The sequence below is a fragment of the Doryrhamphus excisus genome, linkage group LG17 (genome assembly GCF_037039965.1).
Source record: "Doryrhamphus excisus strain RoL-2023G ecotype Guam linkage group LG17, RoL_Dexc_Guam_v1.1, whole genome shotgun sequence".
In the NCBI taxonomy this organism is placed as follows: Eukaryota; Metazoa; Chordata; class Actinopteri; order Syngnathiformes; family Syngnathidae; genus Doryrhamphus; species Doryrhamphus excisus.
Genome location: NC_136373.1, coordinates 7,467,005 through 7,485,702, shown reverse-complemented (window position 1 = coordinate 7,485,702; position 18,698 = coordinate 7,467,005). Strand labels below are relative to the sequence as shown.

Sequence of the window (18,698 nt, the reverse complement as noted above, 5' to 3'; positions counted from 1 at the left end):
CTCATCAAGATGGCGGAAAACCAGCATTAGATGAGAAAAGTGCTCCTCGGCCGAATGACTGGCCAGCAAAATGTCGGTGAGATAGACAAACATAAAAGCGAGGTCACGCAACATCGAGTCCATCGGCGTCTTAAAAGTCTGCTGGGCGCCCTCTTACGGCCGAAAGGCATGCACAAAAATTCAAAAAGCCTAAACGGGGCACACAAGACCCTGGTGAGAACTGGTGGGCAGAAAAATTCTGGATGTGCGGAAAGCGGAGGGGGGGGGGGGGGGGGTGATACCATTAAGGTGACAGAAATCGGCAAAAGGCCGCCACAACCCATCCGCCTTGGGCACCATGTGCAGGGGCGAGATATCAATACATTTTATATTAACAAAAAAATGGTAACTACCAGTTGTTGTAGTACAAAATAAGCAATTATGGTAATTATGACAACTGTTACAATCAGAGAGGTACAATTAGTCTGTCAGTCTGTCAGTATAAAAGCTTATTGTTAAATGCATACATGTGACGTTTGAGTGTATGGACACCCACTGGAAAAAAGTGGAGTGCATAAAGCTTGGATATTGTGCAGCAGCAGCATGCAAACATACACCTGAGAGAAAAATGAGCATCCTCATATTAGAGAAAAGACAGATGAAATATACCCGACTGAGCTGTTATCTTCATTTTATTGGCCTCCTCTGCTGATGTGCTCAAGCTTTATTTTGCAGCCTGAATCCTAATGAGAGAGATATGGTAGGGGGTGGAGGGGATTGTGTTACATAACACAGCCTGTTACATAACACAATGCTTACAGTGTGTGGCTGAGTTGTTCTCCTCGCCTAAAAAGGAAAAAAAAAAAACAACACGATTGTACCCCATTATCACGCCGCTTCTAATAATGGTTTGATGAGGATAAGTTGTTTGGGAGGTGAGAGGAGCACGGACCCCCGGCTGGTGTTAGATTAAAACCCCACCATAAAGTGGCATTGAAGTGGTTTTGCCGGGTAATTAAAGTCGATAAAAAGTTATTGCTTTCACCGTCAGTGCACTTCTCGATGGTTGGGGAGGAAGTGTCGTGAACACTTGCTGGACACCTCAGCAGAAGATTAAAACTTAGCTTTGTGTACCCGCGACTTTGCAGAGTTTGGCTTTGCAGGATTTGATTTATTCGAAGGCGGCTCGTTGGAATGCCATAAAATAAATCAGCCCTTAAATGTACCACCCTTTTTAAAAAAACATAGTGTTTATTACGATGTACGTAGCAAAAATATAGTACAGATTCAAGTTTAAAGTAGTCATGAGTAGTTGACATTTACACAGAAGGTCTCCTCTGTCTTCTCCTCCATGTTGTTGACGTAGACCAGGATCTCCACTGAGCCTGGACTCTGGCTGGGGGCAAAGCGCAGCCCTATGGTGTAACTCTCCCCCCCGCCAATCTGAGTAGCCAACACAACAACAATGCTCTCGTCAAATTGTGTCTTTCTGAGGACAACAGTGTGTTGTCCCTATGAGGCAATAAGTGTTCAAATCTGTTTCTTAATTTGATCCATTAACCATAAAATGGACAAAAGAATCCAGACACAATTAAGTCATAAATCACTAATTCTTCATTTAAACAAGACATTTTGTATACTTGCAACTTTATGGTGACATGGGCTGTGTTGGAAACTGCATACTAACTACTACATACTCCCATGCCCATACTACACACACTGCATACTGCATACTGCATACCCAGTCCATCAGACAGTATGCTGTCTGTGTTTATACTACAGCGTACTACATGATAACCCACAATGCATTGCGCTCCTACCCCAGTCGAAATCGACAGGCTGAAGCTGATTTCACTTTAGCTCTAAACTCTTTAAATACATCACTTTATGGAGATTTTTGACTAGGATGGACATGTGAGTAATTGTTCTTTATCGACAAAAACCACGTTTACATGGACCCAAATATTCCAATTCCATTCGGGTTATTTGCTCAAACATAAACATGTAACCTTTGTATACACCTCATTCCGAAAGAAAAGTGCCAATCTGAATGAATATATAATCGGATTCACAGGGGTGGAATATTCCTTTCCCCAATCCGATTGAGGTAACTTGTACCCGCTCAATCGGAAAGTTGTCAGGGTGCGTTCTTTTTAGTGGTGTTTTTCTTCTTCTGTTGTTTATTGACGGTTGGCAAGCAGCTTTCGTGTGCATTACCGCCATCTGTGGAAAAGAATCTAAAACCTTCTATACTTTATTCATAAGTCCAGTTTTATTTTAAAAAAAAATATATCTATATAAAACATGTGCCTAGCTTAATTATAAAATATTAGCAAGATTGAACTTTATCTTTTCCTGTTTAAATTTATCCCTGGTGCTTTCTTCCAGCGAATGCTCAGATATGACGTAACACGCAGCTCGAGACGTTCTTCGATTTAAAAAAATGGAGGCGAGCGATCGGCACTGAACTGTTGCGGAAAGTTTGTTTTTGATTCAAACTAAATTTCAAGACTGGACGAAGGAAAAACTGGCAACTGGTTATTCCAAGAAGTGAAAGAAAATCTCTGGGAAGTCGGTATCACGTAATGTTGGTGTTTACGTTTTACTACGTATGCCCCATTGACTATTCTGGTTGATTATAGCGGCGCATGTAGACAAGATATTGGAATATTCCTTTCCATGGATACCATTGCTTTCGGAAAGGTCAATCGGAAAGAGAAAAACTCTTCATGTAAACGTGCCTTATGAAGGGAATTGTTTCATTCATGCTGTCGTATTGAGCAGGACGGTAAACTAACAAGAGGCCGAATCAACAGCACCTCTACTGGTAGCAGCTGAGTAGTGCATGCTATGTATGTTGCTTCACTTTCTTCAAGACATCATTGATCCCCCTGTAATTGTATAAATCCAGAATTTACCTTAGGTTTTCTCTTTTACAGCGAGCGACAGATAAATGGGCGTACAGTATTTACAGGATTTATCCCCCCTCCAAAAAAAATTATATCACTATTGATCTCTGCTGCGTCCCCTCCTGCAAATGTATTTCCATTATTCCGAGTCATATCAAAAGGAAGCAAAGTGTCAACCGCCATTACTAAATGCTGCTGGCAGGCTAAATGCTTTATTATTAGATACCCGCAGCGATGATAACAAGATGGAATGAAAAAAAAAAGCATCCCCGCCCCCCTCCCTCGGGCTAATTGATACGGTGTGGTCTGGGACGGGAGCAGCATTTTCCACTCGGTAGTTTATGTGGAAAAGGACTCCCATTGCATCTCATTGGTTTTATTGTTAATAGGCTTTGCCATTTGTTGCTACTTTTTATTACATCTCATCAAAAAGAGACGCAATAAACTGCAATGATGATTCCATTGAATGTGACTGTAACAACCTTTAAAAAAAACACACATTTTATCTAGTTCATGGCTACATAATAACTATGCTTATGATAGTGTTAGAATAGGACAAAACACAACCTGCACAAAGAAGTTGAATAGATGTCTTATATATTGATAGTATCTGTTTATTTTTTTAACTAGTCTTAAAAATATATATTTTCAGAAATGTGTGTCAACTCTATTTCATACTAACGTAGTATTTTTATATTTTATATTATATATATATTTATAATTTTTATCGACATATTGGCATATCTTTCAAGTGTTCAGTAAGAGTAAATAAGGTGCTATTGGTCATTCAAAGATAGATGTAGATGTCAACATGTTTTTATTTATATTATATATATTTGTTGCATGAAATGAGTGATCAGATTAATAAGTAATTTGTGTGTACTTGTGTGTACTCTCATGTGAGTAAGCATAATGGGGCCAGGAGAGTGTATGTGACCTGGAGTTGGCACCCCTTTTGATATACATCATTTTATTTTACTGCGTACTACTGCGACCCCCCCGATCATTGAATCAGCATTCAGAACGCAGTTGAGATGACTTGCGGGAAGTCGGATATTTCACATTCTGTTTGAAAATGTACATTTCCCTGACTTCGGTATTAAAAAAACATATCAATGCGCTCGGTGAAGGGAGCTACAACAAGTAGCTGCGGGTTGCTGACCCCCGTCTTGGACTGTTATTTAAATAGCTGCTACACAGGATTATGGTGCCCACACAAAATATTGACACAATCTGGACATGTTTACTGTGAAGTGTACTCATTTGTGTTGTCAGCTATTTCGCCAATAATGTCTGTGTCATAGTTTAGGTGTGTTGTGTTTAATTTAAAGAATGCTATGGCTGCTTACAAGGATCACTTATAAGGAATTAGCAGCTGTTGCCGCTAATCCATAACAAAAGAATTGAACTTCGATAACCCCAAATCCTTTCATCAGATGGAATCTCCTCAACTAATCTCATTCGGAGGAAAAGGCTCTTTTTGTGTGTCGGTCTTAATCAAAAAACATCGACTTTTTACTTTTAATGGATGGAAAAGAACAACAGGTCTTACTTTTTAGGAGCTTCTCTCACCTGGAATTTGTCCTCTTTGAACTGGAGCAGATCAGGATGGTCGGAGCGGAGCAGGAAGGTGCGGGCGCCTGTGTAAGGGTTGGTGTACGTAATCTTCTTGGAGCTTCCTCGTCCACCTCGAACTGGGACACACACCTCAAATGCCTACAGAGACATGTGGAAGATTATTATTATTATTATTTTTAAATCAGACACATAAAACCATCCCACCCTGGGTCATCTCATGTTCTCCCCGTGCATGCGTGGGTTTTCTCCGGGTACTCCGGTTTCCTCCCACATTCCAAAAACATGCTAGGTTAATTGGCGACTCCAAATTGTCCATAGGTATGAATGTGAGTGTGAATGGTTGTTTGTCTATATGTGCCCTGTGATTGGCTGGCCACCAGCCTCAAGACAGCTGGGATAGGCTCCAGCACCCCCGTGACCCTTGTCAGAATAAGCGGTAGAAAATGAATGAATGAATGAATGAACATAAAACCATCATTAACATTTAAACAACAGTCAAGAAAGGCCAAGACTAGTGTCTGGTTTAAGTCTTGGACGAAGAACACTGCTTTTTACCTTAGATAAGACAGGTCGGTGGATATTAAGGCAGAGCAGCCAGGCAGTCACCAGCTGCCTCTGCTCCACGTCCACTGCGTTCACAAACAGGAAGCGGCTGCCTGGCCGCCACGGTTGCACCTTCAATTGGAGCTCCTGCACTGCTGCTGGGGGCAGCATAAAAACACCTCCAGGGCTGACCTGTGGAAAACGTATAGAAGATAATGGAGTGGATGAGTTGGAGAAGGAGTGAACAGCTGCTAACAAGGTGAAAATGTTTCTAGAGCCATAATTTGTACAAACTAAATGAGATCCTGAGTTTTGCATGTTCTCCCCGTGCATGAGTGGGTACTCCGGTTTCCTCCCACATTCCAAAAACATGGTAGGTTAATTGGCCACTCCAAATTGTCCATAGGTATGAATGTGAGTGTGAATGGTTGTTTGTCTATATGTGCCCTGTGATTGGCTGGCCACCAGTCCAGGGTGGTAGGTCGATAGAAAATGAATGAATGAATAAATGAGATCCAGTTGAAATGAGATCAGTTGTGTTAATTTTAATAGGGACAGGGCCCTGGCTGCGCCCTGGCTGCGCCCTGGCTGCGCCCTGGCTGCGCCCTGGCTGCGCCCTGGCTGCGCCCTGGCTGCGCCCTGGCTGCGCCCTGGCTGCGCCCTGGCTGCGCCCTGGCTGCGCCCTGGCTGCGCCCTGGCTGCGCCCTGGCTGCGCCCTGGCTGCGCCCTGGCTGCGCCCTGGCTGCGCCCTGGCTGCGCCCTGGCTGCGCCCTGGCTGCGCCCTGGCTGCGCCCTGGCTGCGCCCTGGCTGCGCCCTGGCTGCGCCCTGGCTGCGCCCTGGCTGCGCCCTGGCTGCGCCCTGGCTGCGCCCTGGCTGCGCCCTGGCTGCGCCCTGGCTGCGCCCTGGCTGCGCCCTGGCTGCGCCCTGGCTGCGCCCTGGCTGCGCCCTGGCTGCGCCCTGGCTGCGCCCTGGCTGCGCCCTGGCTGCGCCCTGGCTGCGCCCTGGCTGCGCCCTGCAATCTTATTGTCTTGCATACATAGTACCTTTTAGATTAGATTAAAAAATTAACAAAAATACAAAATGATGAGATCTTTGGAGTAATAGCTACCAAGCCCCAAAAAATAGGCTAAAATGAAATTGTACACACACAAAAAAGACTCTCAAAGCTATTTGAGAGAGGTAAAAATCATCCAAATTAAAGAGTAGGTGAAAGGAAGGACAGAAAAGGAGAACAATGAGTGATAACTGTGAGTAATCAGTGAGAGAAATAAAACAGAGACAGCAGGATGTGGGAATTATTGCATAGCGCTCTTTTTTTTTTTTTTTTTTTTTTGAAATCTGTTGAGAAAAGCGAAACTATTCTCCGGCGGTGTGAGCTTTATCCTGTTTCATAAGACTCCTCCGATGCATTCCACAGCAACTCAACCTGCCAAGAGTCACATCAAAGCAGACACTGGGATGCATATGCTGAAATCTTTTAAAAATACATCTGTCGCTTTTTTCTTTTCCTGCCTGTATCCCATTTCTTCAAGGAAAGACACCCTTGTATTGCTACTGTATGCAGTAACAGTAACCGCCAATCATACCACTTTATTTTGAATAAAAAATAGCCTTTTATTGGGACTCTGCAGGAGAATCATCATCAAACCTCCTTTGTTAAAATATGCAGGTCAATCTGACAGTATGCATGGAATGACATTAAAAAAGACTTCTTAATTCAAATCAAATCACATTTGTAGGTTCATGATAACTCGCTGCAGATTATTACAAAAGAAACCGTTCCTTGTTCGCTTGGTTCCTGCTGAGTCCCGAATCCCCTCTGAGATATGTGGCTTTCGCTGAGGAAATGAGACTTGCAAGAAATCCAGAAAATACCAACTTCCCGACATGCAATCAATGATTTTCTTCTCATTATTACACAAAGACTGTACTACTTTTTAGATTGAATTAACTTAGATTATATACTTACAGTATGCATGTATTATATTATTTTTTATCGAGTATGAGTTTGCATTACCGTGCATGTGCTGAAGAACTTAATGTCCTGAAGATGAGTAAGGACCAGTATCAGTATAATTCAAGAAACAATACAAGCAGTTGATGTTATACACGGATGAAGAGTCTTGAACCAGTCATCATGTGCTATACATATCACTATATTGATTATATATATATATATATATATATATATTATATTATTGATATATTATTGATACATATTGACAGTTACTGTGGTACTTCGTACTTCGGTATGTGACAAAAAAATAAATTATATAGGAAAAATATTAAGAAAGCAGGAAGTGAACAAATGTAGTAGGATTTAATAAGCTTTGCTTCTTCCTACTCCTTTTGGACATGTGGAACTGTCCATATTAAATTAAACCATTGAAATTAAATGAAACCATTACCATTATCATGAGAAACGCGTCTCGGAAACCAAGTGACATTGTTCAAGTCCAAGGCTCTACTTCATCCACTAACTGCCACTGTACCTCAATCTCCTCGGGGTGTGACGAGAAACACTTGACCTTGCGAGCGGCCTGCCTCCCCCTCAGCACCAGTGATTGACAGCTCCGTTGGCCAGTGACACAACTGACATCCACCCGTTCCATGAAATGTACATAAACCTGCCAGATCTGCGAGGGCGCCGCCATCCACTCATCACTACAGAGAAAAAACATCATCAGGAACCATTATAGTAAGACAAAGCACTCAATGGGAGGCTGAAAGACCAGCGGGAGGTCAAAGATGAGGACAGCTGATCTGCGGTTATGCACCACCACCACCACCACCATCATCACCATCATCATCATCCTCCTCCCACTGCTGAGACAAAGCCAATGTAGGTCTCAGTGGCCTGAGATGAGACTGGGAGCTACGAGTGGGAGGTGATGCAGTCACATACTCAGCACTGCTCCATGACTACAGCACTTAGAAGAGCATTCAGGGACGTTTGGAAGATGCCGGAAGAACAATAACTGAACATTTTAGACATGCTTAATAAATTGTTATGTAATGTGATTTACAGTGAAGAAAATAAGTATTTGAACACCCTGCTATTTTGCTATTTCTCCCACTTAGAAATCATGGAGGGGTCTGAAATTTTCATCGTAGGTGCATGTCCACTGTGAGAGAGATAAACTAAAAAGAAAAATCCAGAAATCACAATGCATGATTTTTTAACAATTTATTTGTGTGATACAGCTGCAAATAAGTATTTGAACACCTGAGAAAATGAATGTTAATATTTGGTACAGTAGCCTTTGTTTGCTATTACAGAGGTCAAACGTTTCCTGTAGTTTTTCACCAGGTTTGCACACACTGCAGGAGGGATCTTGGCCCACTCCTCCACACAGATCTTCTCTAGATCAGTCAGGTTTCTGGGCTGTCGCTGAGAAACACGGAGTTTGAGCTCCCTCCAAAGATTTTCGATTGGGTTCAGGTCTGGAGACTGGCTGGGCCATGCTAGAACCTTGATATGCTTCTTACGGAGCCACTCCTTGGTTTTCCTGGCTGTGTGCTTCGGGTCGTTGTCGTGTTGGAAGACCCAGCCACGACCCATCTTCAATGCTCTGACAGAGGGAAGGAGGTTGTTCCCCAAAATCTCCCAATACACGGCCCCAGTCATCCTCTCTTTAATGCAGTGCACTCGTCCTGTCCCATGTGCAGAAAAACACCCCCAAAGCATGATGCTACCACCCCCATGCTTCACAGTAGGGATGGTGTTCTTCGGATTGTACTCTTCATTCTTCTTCCTCCAAACACGCTTATTGGAATTATGACCAAAAAGTTCTATTTTGGTCTCATCTGACCATAAAACTTTCTCCCATGACTCCTCTGTATCATCCAAATGGTCATATGCAAACTTAAGACGGGCCTTGACATGTGCTGGTTTAAGCAGGGGAACCTTTCGTGCCATGCATGATTTCACATCATGACGTCTTAGTGTATTACCTACAGTAACCTTGGAAACGGTGGTCCCAGCTCTTTTCAGGTCATTGACCAAGTCCTGCCGTGTAGTTCTGGGCTGATTCCTCACCTTTCTTAGAATCATTGAGACCCCACGAGGTGATATCTTGCATGGGGCTCCACTCCGATTGAGATTGACCGTCATGTTTAGCTTCTTCCATTTTCTAATGATAGCTCCAACAGTGGACCTTTTTTCACCAAGCTGCTTGGTAATTGCTCTGTAGCCCTTTCCAGCCTTGTGGAGGTGTACAATTTTGTCTCTGGTGTCTTTGGACAGCTCTTTGGTCTTCGCCATGTTACAAGTTAAAGTCTTACTGATTGTATGGGGTGGACAGGTGTCTTTATGCAGCTAACGACCTCAAACAGGTGCATCTGATTCAGGATGATACATGGAGTGCAGGTGGACTTCTAATGGGCAGACTAACAGGTCTTTCAGGGTCAGAATTCTAGATGATACACAGGTGTTCAAATACTTATTTGCAGCTGTATCACACAAATAAATTGTTAAAAAATCATGCATTGTGATTTCTGGATTTTTCTTTTTAGTTTATCTCTCTCACAGTGGACATGCACCTACGATGAAAATTTCAGACCCCTGCATGATTTCTAAGTGGGAGAAATAGCAAAATAGCAGGGTGTTCAAATACTTATTTTCTTCACTGTATTTCCAGAGAAACAAATGCAGTTTTATTTCATTTAAAAACAAGCCTCTTGTGTTCACCTGTTGTTTTTAGTGCAATTTAGATGCCAAGAATATTGTTTTGTATTGAAACAATACAGTGATGTGCTGGGCTTCATTCCATTTCATATTCATAAGAGCTTATCGCTCTGATGCAATTTAAAGCAAAATGAGATTCGGACTTTCGCCGTTTTAATTGAAAACACCCGGTATCAAGTATATCTAACCTAACCACACAAAGAGCATATTACTTATTATTACATATTACAGTGCTTTCAGATAATATTTTTAATATTGTGCAGGTTGACGTCATGCTGTGTACGGTAGTATACTCACATGAAAACCATCACATAAAACATTTTGATGTTGGGACTGGGACTGCCGGGTACTTTTAAGAAGACATCCTGAGGCTCTCCTGGCATCTGGTCAGAAACACAGTAGAAATTATTTATTGTTAAAAAAAAAAAGGACACATCATAAAAGACAAATGGAGGCAAAACAATTGAAAAAATAAACAATTAAGCATCTTATGTAAGAAGAAGCTTTTGTGCTAAAAAAAAAAAAACAGTAATCAAATAATTCCTAGGAATGCTTACTCCAAACAACGCATGGTGCTGAAGCTACTAGTCTGCTAATGAATCCCCAATTTACTGTGCAGTTGTGTGGGCATAGAGGGACTTCCTGTACTGTATAATGGAAGATGACATGGTTCTCTTACCGGCATCATAGTCTGGCAGATGATGTTGGGGTCACTACAGCATACAGAAATGTGAGTCTTGGCATCCGTGCTTCCAACTGCTTAAGCCATTAGGGAGACACAGAGAAGCATATTCATACAGGGGGGGCATGGGTTCGCACTGGATGGTATGTGTGCTTTTTGAATTTTGCCTTAACATTGCTTTGTGGCTGATATTAATACCGTATTTTCTGGACTATAAGTCACTCGGGAGTATAAGTCACAAAAGGCCAAAAATGCATAATTAGGTTGAAAAAACATTCATAAGTCGCACTGCATTAATTTATTTTACAAAGTACGTGGCCAAAACAGACATTACGTCATCTTGGAAGCCAAGTTCTAACAATAATAAAAGAATAGAGAACAGGCTGAATAGGTGTAAGATATGGGAACACAATGGTTATTCCGCTACACATAAAATAAACATGAACAAAAAAGGTGTCCAGTGTTTATGTAACATAAACAGTTTTAAGTACACTAACTGCTTTGTTTTCTTCATTGTGGTACGAGTAGCATTCGCTTTATGCTAGTACCTAACAAGTTTCTCACTTACTCCAAACTTGTCTCTGATGTTGCCGTTTTCAGCAGCAAATGACTACTTGGAGTTTGTAGTCTACAGAATATGATTTTCATGGGGGGTATTTGTCTTCTGTTGTTGTCAGTGTAAGCTAACGTCTACTGTTGAAATATTGAATTTTTAAGAAGTAGGATATATCAGTACAAAAGTATAGAGTGCCCTCTTGTGGCTGTCTGTTAAATTCCATATATATATATATATTTTTTTCATTTATAAGTCGCTCTGGAGTATAAGTCGCAGGAACAGCCAACCTATGACAAAAAGTGTGACTTATAGTCCAGAAAATACGGTATATGAATGAAATGAACCTGCACGTCGTCCTCTGGCATTGTAAAACGCTCGTTACATTAAAGCGGTAAAGATATAAGTCATACACGGAACCACACTAGCATGCTAAACTAAGCTAACCTGGCTAGCTTCCATTAACACTCCGAGATTCAGCTAACCTTCGCCATTGGTAATCGCTATTTTAACCTGTTAAGTTCGAGAGAAGGCGGTTCAGTGTTTATAGTGAGAGCGGTCAGCCAATTAAATACCCCCTTGCCAAGAAAGAATTTTCCTTCTGGCTTTAATACATGGAAAAGAGCCATGCGGAGGTCTTAGCTAATGCACTTCTGCCACCTTGTGGCTGTTTTTACACCTTAAATGGTAATGGTAATGGTTTTATTTCATTTGAACATGCATCAGATTACAATTGAATGCATCCCATAATCAGTTCACAGTTCCACATGTCCAAAAGGAGTAGGAAGAAGCAAAACTTATTAAATCCTACCCCTCTATCTGGTACTTTTACAATCAGTAACTGTTACATTTGTTCACTTCCTGCTTTCCATAATACAGTTTAAGGTTTTTTGTTTTTTTTTTTGTCCCGTACCGAAGTATGAGGTGATATGACCATCCAATGACATAATGGGTACCACAGTAAGTGTCAATATAGTGATATATATAGCACATCATGACTGGTTCAAGACTCTTCATCCTTGTATTTAGCAAACATCAACTGCTTGTATTGTTTCTTGAATTGGCTCATCGTTGTGCATTGTTTGACTTCCTTACTCAATCCATTACATTAGTTTGATTCCAATCAATAATAATAAATAGCCATTAAATGGCATTAAACATGATCTCTTCTGTTGTGCACTTGCGTCATCACCTCTTATTGCCGTAAAAAATGTATGAATATGTCTTTGGGATAGGGCGTTTGGGTTGAAAAAAAGTGTATAATTACATATTTGGCAGCTATTTTGTTGTTTATCTTAACATACCCATCATCATTCCTGCTTTGTTTGCTAACTTTGAGATGCTTTGTCCATCAAAGTCACTCACTTGGGGAAGAAGTCGTTTTGCATCTGTTGTTCTACATAAACAAAAATAAATCTGGATATGAATATATTTTTCAGACTGTACAAAATACTAATAATACGGTAATAATAAATTAATGTATGCGGTAACCTGTGTTGCCAGACAGAGCATGCCATGGCGGCAAACGGATGGCCTTCTTGAGGAAACTGAGCTCTGGGTGGTAAAGTCGGAACGTCTGGTTGACAACGTGCGGTGTTGGCTCCACAATCACCTGGCAGATGGCTATTGGATCGCCATTTTCTGCTTTGAAAGAAACCTGCAGAGAGTGAAGGTCAAATATGATGGCTGCCGTCTACAGGTGGTTACATTTAATATGATCAATAATTGGAACACATGTTTATCAGTACATATATTTCAGAACTAATATTGGGGATACAGGCAATTGTTATTATTATTATTAATGACGATGATAATTTGTGCATTTCCATGTTATTTTCTTCTCAAACTGACAGACGTGAATCCCTGCCAAAGAGCAGCTGTGCAAACTGCTGACGTATCAGATTTGCAGGCCTACGCTGACCCGCATAAGCGGTCCATATGTCAGTTTCAACAGGATTCATATTTAATCTAGACCTCTTGACAGGATTCAGGATTTTCTAGTGTGCACAAAACAAAACTAGAAGCTCAGAAGCTTCGGTAAAGCATCGTTGATGGGAAAAAGTTCCCCGTAAACCTAATAATAACTGGTTGGGGCACCTTTAGCAGCAACAACTGCAATCAAGAATTTGCATTGTGGAGGAGGTTTATTTGGAAATAATACTCAAATTTATCCTGGATGAGAATAAATCCTGCTTCAAAGTACAGGCCTCGGGTCTGGAGTCAGATTTTGTTTTTGTTTGTGGTTTCGTTCCCCCTTTTTCTTTCTCAAAGATGAATTGACCCAAAAATAAAATAAATAAAATAATATAAATATAAATTTAAGTCAATTACAAGGTAAAATAAAGAATGCCAATGCAAACAAATGGTTTATTATAGAAATGGACTTTTGAATGTTAAGTTGACAAGGGGAAAAAAAAAGAATAAATAGAAAAAAAATGAAATAAATAGTCAATAAATACAAATTAGAATAAAAATACAATAAAATAATTTAAAAAATCTTTCTAACAGTTTAAGAATTTATACTTAAATTTTATACTATTTTATATTTATACTAAACACTTATTCTTACGCCGCCAAAAAGACAGCAACAAAACTTCACTTTCTACAAAATCACATCTTTGCTAAAATAAATGTAGCTGACAGCTGTACTACGATGCTTGTGCAGGGTAAATCACATCCCAGGAAGATTATTTTTAAAAAGCACATGGTCTTATCTCTTATCTCTCTCATATTCACATTGTTTCTGCCAGCTTTCCACTTTTTTTTTTACACATTATTAACGATGTGTGAAATGGGAAAGTAACTTCAGCCATACTTAGCCTGCACGCTTAATTTGAGTAGATTAAGAAGACGTGTCAAACTGTTCTCCCTTTTAGAGGCACTTTTAATACTTAAGTCTGCATTTCCAGTTGATTTTATATTAGATTATATATATATATATATATATATATATATATATATATATTTATATATATATATATATATATATATATATATATATATACACACAGTGGTATGGAAATGTACTATATATGTTAACTATTTGGCACTTCAAAGAGAGAAGAAGGAGGAGGCTGCTGCAAGTTTCTACTTAATAGACTTCCAGCTAATAATAATATCAGATAGGAGGTAAACATGATCTCCTCCAGGGAGGAGATACCGCATGAAGCTTAAGCACAATAACGAACACACTCTTTTACCTTGATGGTTTTGGCAGCAACAATATTGGACAGAATCTTCTTGGCCTGAGTCGAACTCTTCCTTGGAGGAAGAAAGCTCGGCCCCTGTGAGGATTTGATAAGATGCACAATGCTGATCAAAACCGATTAACTACCCAGGAGTGTGTTGGATATCTTATATAGGCACCTCAAGCGAGGAGAACATTCTGGAAATGATCACAAAAGGAGCACGGAGGGGGGTTGGAATTGAACAGTTTGTCCTTTGGGCATCAAGTGTTGAGCATCAGTACATGTGTTTACTAGTGTGAAGACGCCTTAGGTGTAATGACATTATCAATGAATTTCAGCTGTACTCCGTATCTTCCTCCCATAGGGCTAATACACTAAAACCCCCTCTATAGGAAAAAGAAAGCAAAATCACATTAGGTAAAGCTTCAAATGCAAGTTCTGCTTTAACGTCAATAACAATACTGTTTAGTTTTATATTAACACCGTGGAACCTCACAGACATTCATTCATTCATTTTCTACCGCTTTTTCCTCACGAGGGTCGCGGGGGATGCTGGAGCCTATCCCAGCTGTCTATGGGCGAGAGGCGGGGTACACCCTGGCAGAGGGCACATGTAGACAAACAACCATTCACACTCACATTCATACCTATGGACAATTTGGAGTCGCCAATTAACCTAGCATGTTTTTGGAATGTGGGAGGAAACCGGAGAACCCGGAGAAAACCCACGCATGCACGGGGAAAACATGCAAAATCCACACAGAGATGGCCGAGGGTGGAATTGAACCCTGGTCTCCTAGCTGTGAGGTCTGCGCGCTAACCACTAGACCGCCGTGCCGCCCCCTCACAGACATATTTTCTAGAATTCCCCTAATGGTTCAAGTCCTACCTGGAGGAATTGTTGGAATTGTTGGAATTGGTAACTGTGTCTCAGACCAAATGGGTATAACCCGTGGTGTTCCCCTGGGGTCAACCCTGAGGCCGCTATTGTTCAATCTGTACATGCTCCCTTTAGAAGCTGCAAAGTGTCCTGCCATGGCTATACAGAACATACATAGAATTATAAGTGAAAATGTATTTGTGTACGAATGGTGCGCTATAAATAACAAAGTCTGGAGCTACCGACACCACTGTGTTAGCTTGCCGCTGTTGTGCTGGTGTGTATAATACAATAATACTATACTTCTCTCAACTCCACCAAAACAGGAAAAAACGACTTCCCACCTGAGGAGCCATGTTGTTGTCACACAGGAAGCTCTGGTATTTCATCGGAATATGGACGCTCTCTTTAGGACTCAGATAAACCTTTGGACCTGGGGCACCTTCCTCTGTGTGGAACATGTCCTTCTCCAACGTGGTCGGTGTTTTTGTGAGTTGTCTAAAGTACTGCCACTCTTCTGTGTTGGTGATGACGCTGGATGGACAGATAATTGCACAGAAGGGAGATTAAAAGACACACTTTTTAAACCGTTATTAAGTCAGTAGTTAGTCAAACAAAGAATTTCCAAATTATGATACACCACAAGTTGTAAACTGAAATGCATCATTTATTTTCAGAATGAGATATTGTTCAGTAAAGTCATTGGTAATTCATCACATATCACAACAATGAGTCACCTCGTTGTGGTATTTTCAAATAATTTATGTAATAATGAAAACGTGGGAAGTTCCTGGGTTGTATAAGCACATTCAAGAACGGGAGAATTTTTGGCAAACTTGCTTAAAACCAAATGACTGTCAAATTATTAAAACTTTCAAAAGATTAATCACTGTTTTTAAATTAATTATTGGTGATTAATCACCATTTGTAACTAAGTAACGTTGGAAAGGCGTAGGACATCAGGAATTTTGTTGGCTAATCCAGCTGCATAGTGACCTAGGTTCACAAAACAGTCCAGCATGAAATGCCCTCTGTGATGTCACAAAGTGGCAGTTTTACCACGCCTTTTGAAACCGAGCGTTTTGAACCATCCCAAACTTCTTTCAGGACTCACTTCCAAATGTGCAAACCTCATTATCTGAAACTTTGGCATCGTTTAACACGAGAATATTGTGTATAATATTGAGTATTGTATGGTACCCTGAGATTCCTAGCCCTGAGTAAGTCAGTAATACATCATTACTTTGCGTTAACCCTCTACAGGATGTGCAGTCTTCCTCATGATATCCTGTTTTCTCAAGGTATCTACAGTAAACACAGCCTTTGTTGGCAAAGTCAAAAAGAGGCTTGTTTTTTATAACAATGAAAAGGGCGCGTGAACACTACATTGTTATCAACTTGGAATCTATAAAGTATTTCCAGCACTTCTTCGTCACCTCAGGAAACACATCGAGAAGGTGTGAAAACGTTTTCATGGCAGGGCAACGCTTGTTACACTCTACTCATTAACACTCAAAACACATACCGCACAAAAACACATGCTAGAGTGGTGCCGCACTTGCAAAATGACGTCAGCAGTTAAAAAAATAAGTATCTCACCTGAGCTCAGGATCGTCACTGTGGATGGTGACAGTTTGAGGTGAGTTGAAAGGGTTTTTAAGTACAAATTCCATGTACTCTGCAGAGCCCAGGCTGGCATAGAGTTGATACGAGGTGGTGATAGCGTGGCAGAGCATGTTGCTGATACCTTCCACCTTGTTGATGTCCTCATACGACGCCGTCACGAAAGGTTGTCTGGTCAAAGTAACGCTCTTAGTCCGATCCTAAGATCAAACATAAAAAAAAACACCAATATCAAACAAACAAGTGACACTCCTAGTAATAACTAATTTGGCTATGCATTAGAGCAGGGTAGCGGGGGTGGGCAAACTACGGCCCGGGGGCCACATGCAGCCACCAAGTGTTTGAATCCGGCCCGCTAGTTGCTTTCTAAGTATTTCAACTATTAACATGCATGCATGAAACTGGCAACATGACTTACATGTCGGATGTCTTATTTAGTAAAAAAAAAACAAAAAAAAACTGTAAAATTAAATACATAGTCTGATGTGGTCTGAAGCTTAAAGTGCTCCTGAAAAAAGGGACACGAGAACATACAGCTGATAGTATAACACTTATACAGATAAAATAAGACAAATAAGGAAAATTATAAGCATAAAATTGTATGTGTGTGTTAAATATATGTTCTGGCCCCTCGGACAATTTTGTTAACTCACAAGTCAAAATATTTGCCCACCCCTGCATTAGACTAAAATATTTTTTAAAAGTAAAGATTTTCACAAGATGAAGAATAAACCAACGCTGCACGGCGGACGAGTGGTTAGCGCGCAGACCTCACAGCGAGGAGACTTGGGTTCAATTCCACCCTCGGCCATCTCTGTGTGGAGTTTGCGTGTTCTCCCCGTGCATGCGTGGGTTTTCTCCAGGTACTCCGGTTTCCTCCCACATTCCAAAAACATGCTAGGTTAATTGGTGACTCCAAATTGTCCATAGGTATGAATGTGAGTGTGAATGGTTGTTTGTCTATATGTGCCTTGTGATTGGCTGGCGACCAGTTCAGGGTATACCCCACCTCTCGCCCGAAGACAGCTGGGATAGGCTTCAGCACCCCCGTGAGGATAAGCGGTAGAAAACAAATGAACGAATGAAGAATAAACCTGGACAAAAGTATTCATGGCTACTTTCCTATTGAAGTCAAATCCGAGTAGAGCTGTAAAGACTCATTAATATTTCACATAGAATTCACACAGATACACCATACTGCCAGAACGACATTTAGCATGTGCACCCGCAGGTGAAAGAACACGATGTACCTACAGGCAGACGAACAATTAACACCTTATTACTAAAGCACGGGAGCTTGAAGGCCACGATGTGACAATAGAAGAAATGGCAGGCTGCCTGACATGTCTTCATGAAACCTCCCTCGCGAGCATTTTGAGCCAAAAGAATGACTGAGGGACAGAGAGCTCCAATATTTGGCTTAAAGTGTGACCTCACCATAAAATTTGTCATTTTAGAAGCTTCCTTTTTGCCCTCCTTCTGGTAGACGGCAGCCATGCACTGTAACTTGCGGCAGCCGGCGTCGGACTTCTCCACAGAAAAGATGACATCAGTATTGACCTTGCTTCTGTTCAGTGGATCCGTGTGTACCTGCAGTCTCTGGGCCTGGCCGGCGTTCCTTGCTACGATGCCGAGACGAGAAGACACAAGCATGAAATGTATTTACCGAACAGAATGAATTCTAATCACTGCTTTCCACCATATGTTCTAAAAAGCCTCCAAATGTCCAAGGGGAAGAGAGAGGCGCAAACAAATCATAAAGGGATTTTGGAGCCCAAAAAAACAACAGACTGTGAGGAGTCCAGTGTGGAACATCTGGCAACGCTTCAATTGGCCACGGCCCGACTTGTGTCATTACATCGCCACTCTTCCTTTAGTCCATTCCAAAGCATTCCCCTTCTTTTCAAACCATGCATCCACTGCAAAACTCAACTATAAAAACAAAGCCAGGTATTATCTACAATTCAAAAAACACATTTTCTCTGCACAGTTTTCATATTAATTGCTACAAGTGCTAAACATGGGTGCAACCAGGGGCGTCAGTAGGTTCTGAGGATTGGGGGGGGGGGGTGGTT

At 41.1% G+C, this 18,698-nt stretch overlaps 1 protein-coding gene across 4 annotated transcripts in view; it reads right to left on the bottom strand.

Moving 5' to 3' along the window:
* Positions 1-574: 574 nt before the first annotated feature.
* The window catches only part of nphp4 (nephronophthisis 4), a 94,568-nt gene continuing 76,444 nt past the window's right edge, over positions 575-18,698 (bottom strand). For 2 of the 4 annotated variants that reach the window (XM_078798206.1, XM_058083833.2), the window contains 11 exons: positions 18,061-18,245; positions 16,600-16,823; positions 15,345-15,534; positions 14,133-14,216; positions 12,424-12,589; positions 10,377-10,456; positions 9,995-10,080; positions 7,503-7,674; positions 5,022-5,201; positions 4,461-4,604; positions 575-1,422 (listed from right to left, as the gene is read on the bottom strand). In XM_078798206.1, coding sequence (XP_078654332.1) covers positions 1,282-1,422; positions 4,461-4,604; positions 5,022-5,201; positions 7,503-7,674; positions 9,995-10,080; positions 10,377-10,456; positions 12,424-12,589; positions 14,133-14,216; positions 15,345-15,534; positions 16,600-16,823; positions 18,061-18,245 — 1,652 coding nt within the window. In that variant the 3' untranslated portion in view covers positions 575-1,281. The remainder of the gene's footprint in view (positions 1,423-4,460; positions 4,605-5,021; positions 5,202-7,502; positions 7,675-9,994; positions 10,081-10,376; positions 10,457-12,423; positions 12,590-14,132; positions 14,217-15,344; positions 15,535-16,599; positions 16,824-18,060; positions 18,246-18,698) is intronic. The other 2 variants (XM_058083831.2, XM_058083832.2) reach the window with 2 other exon arrangements.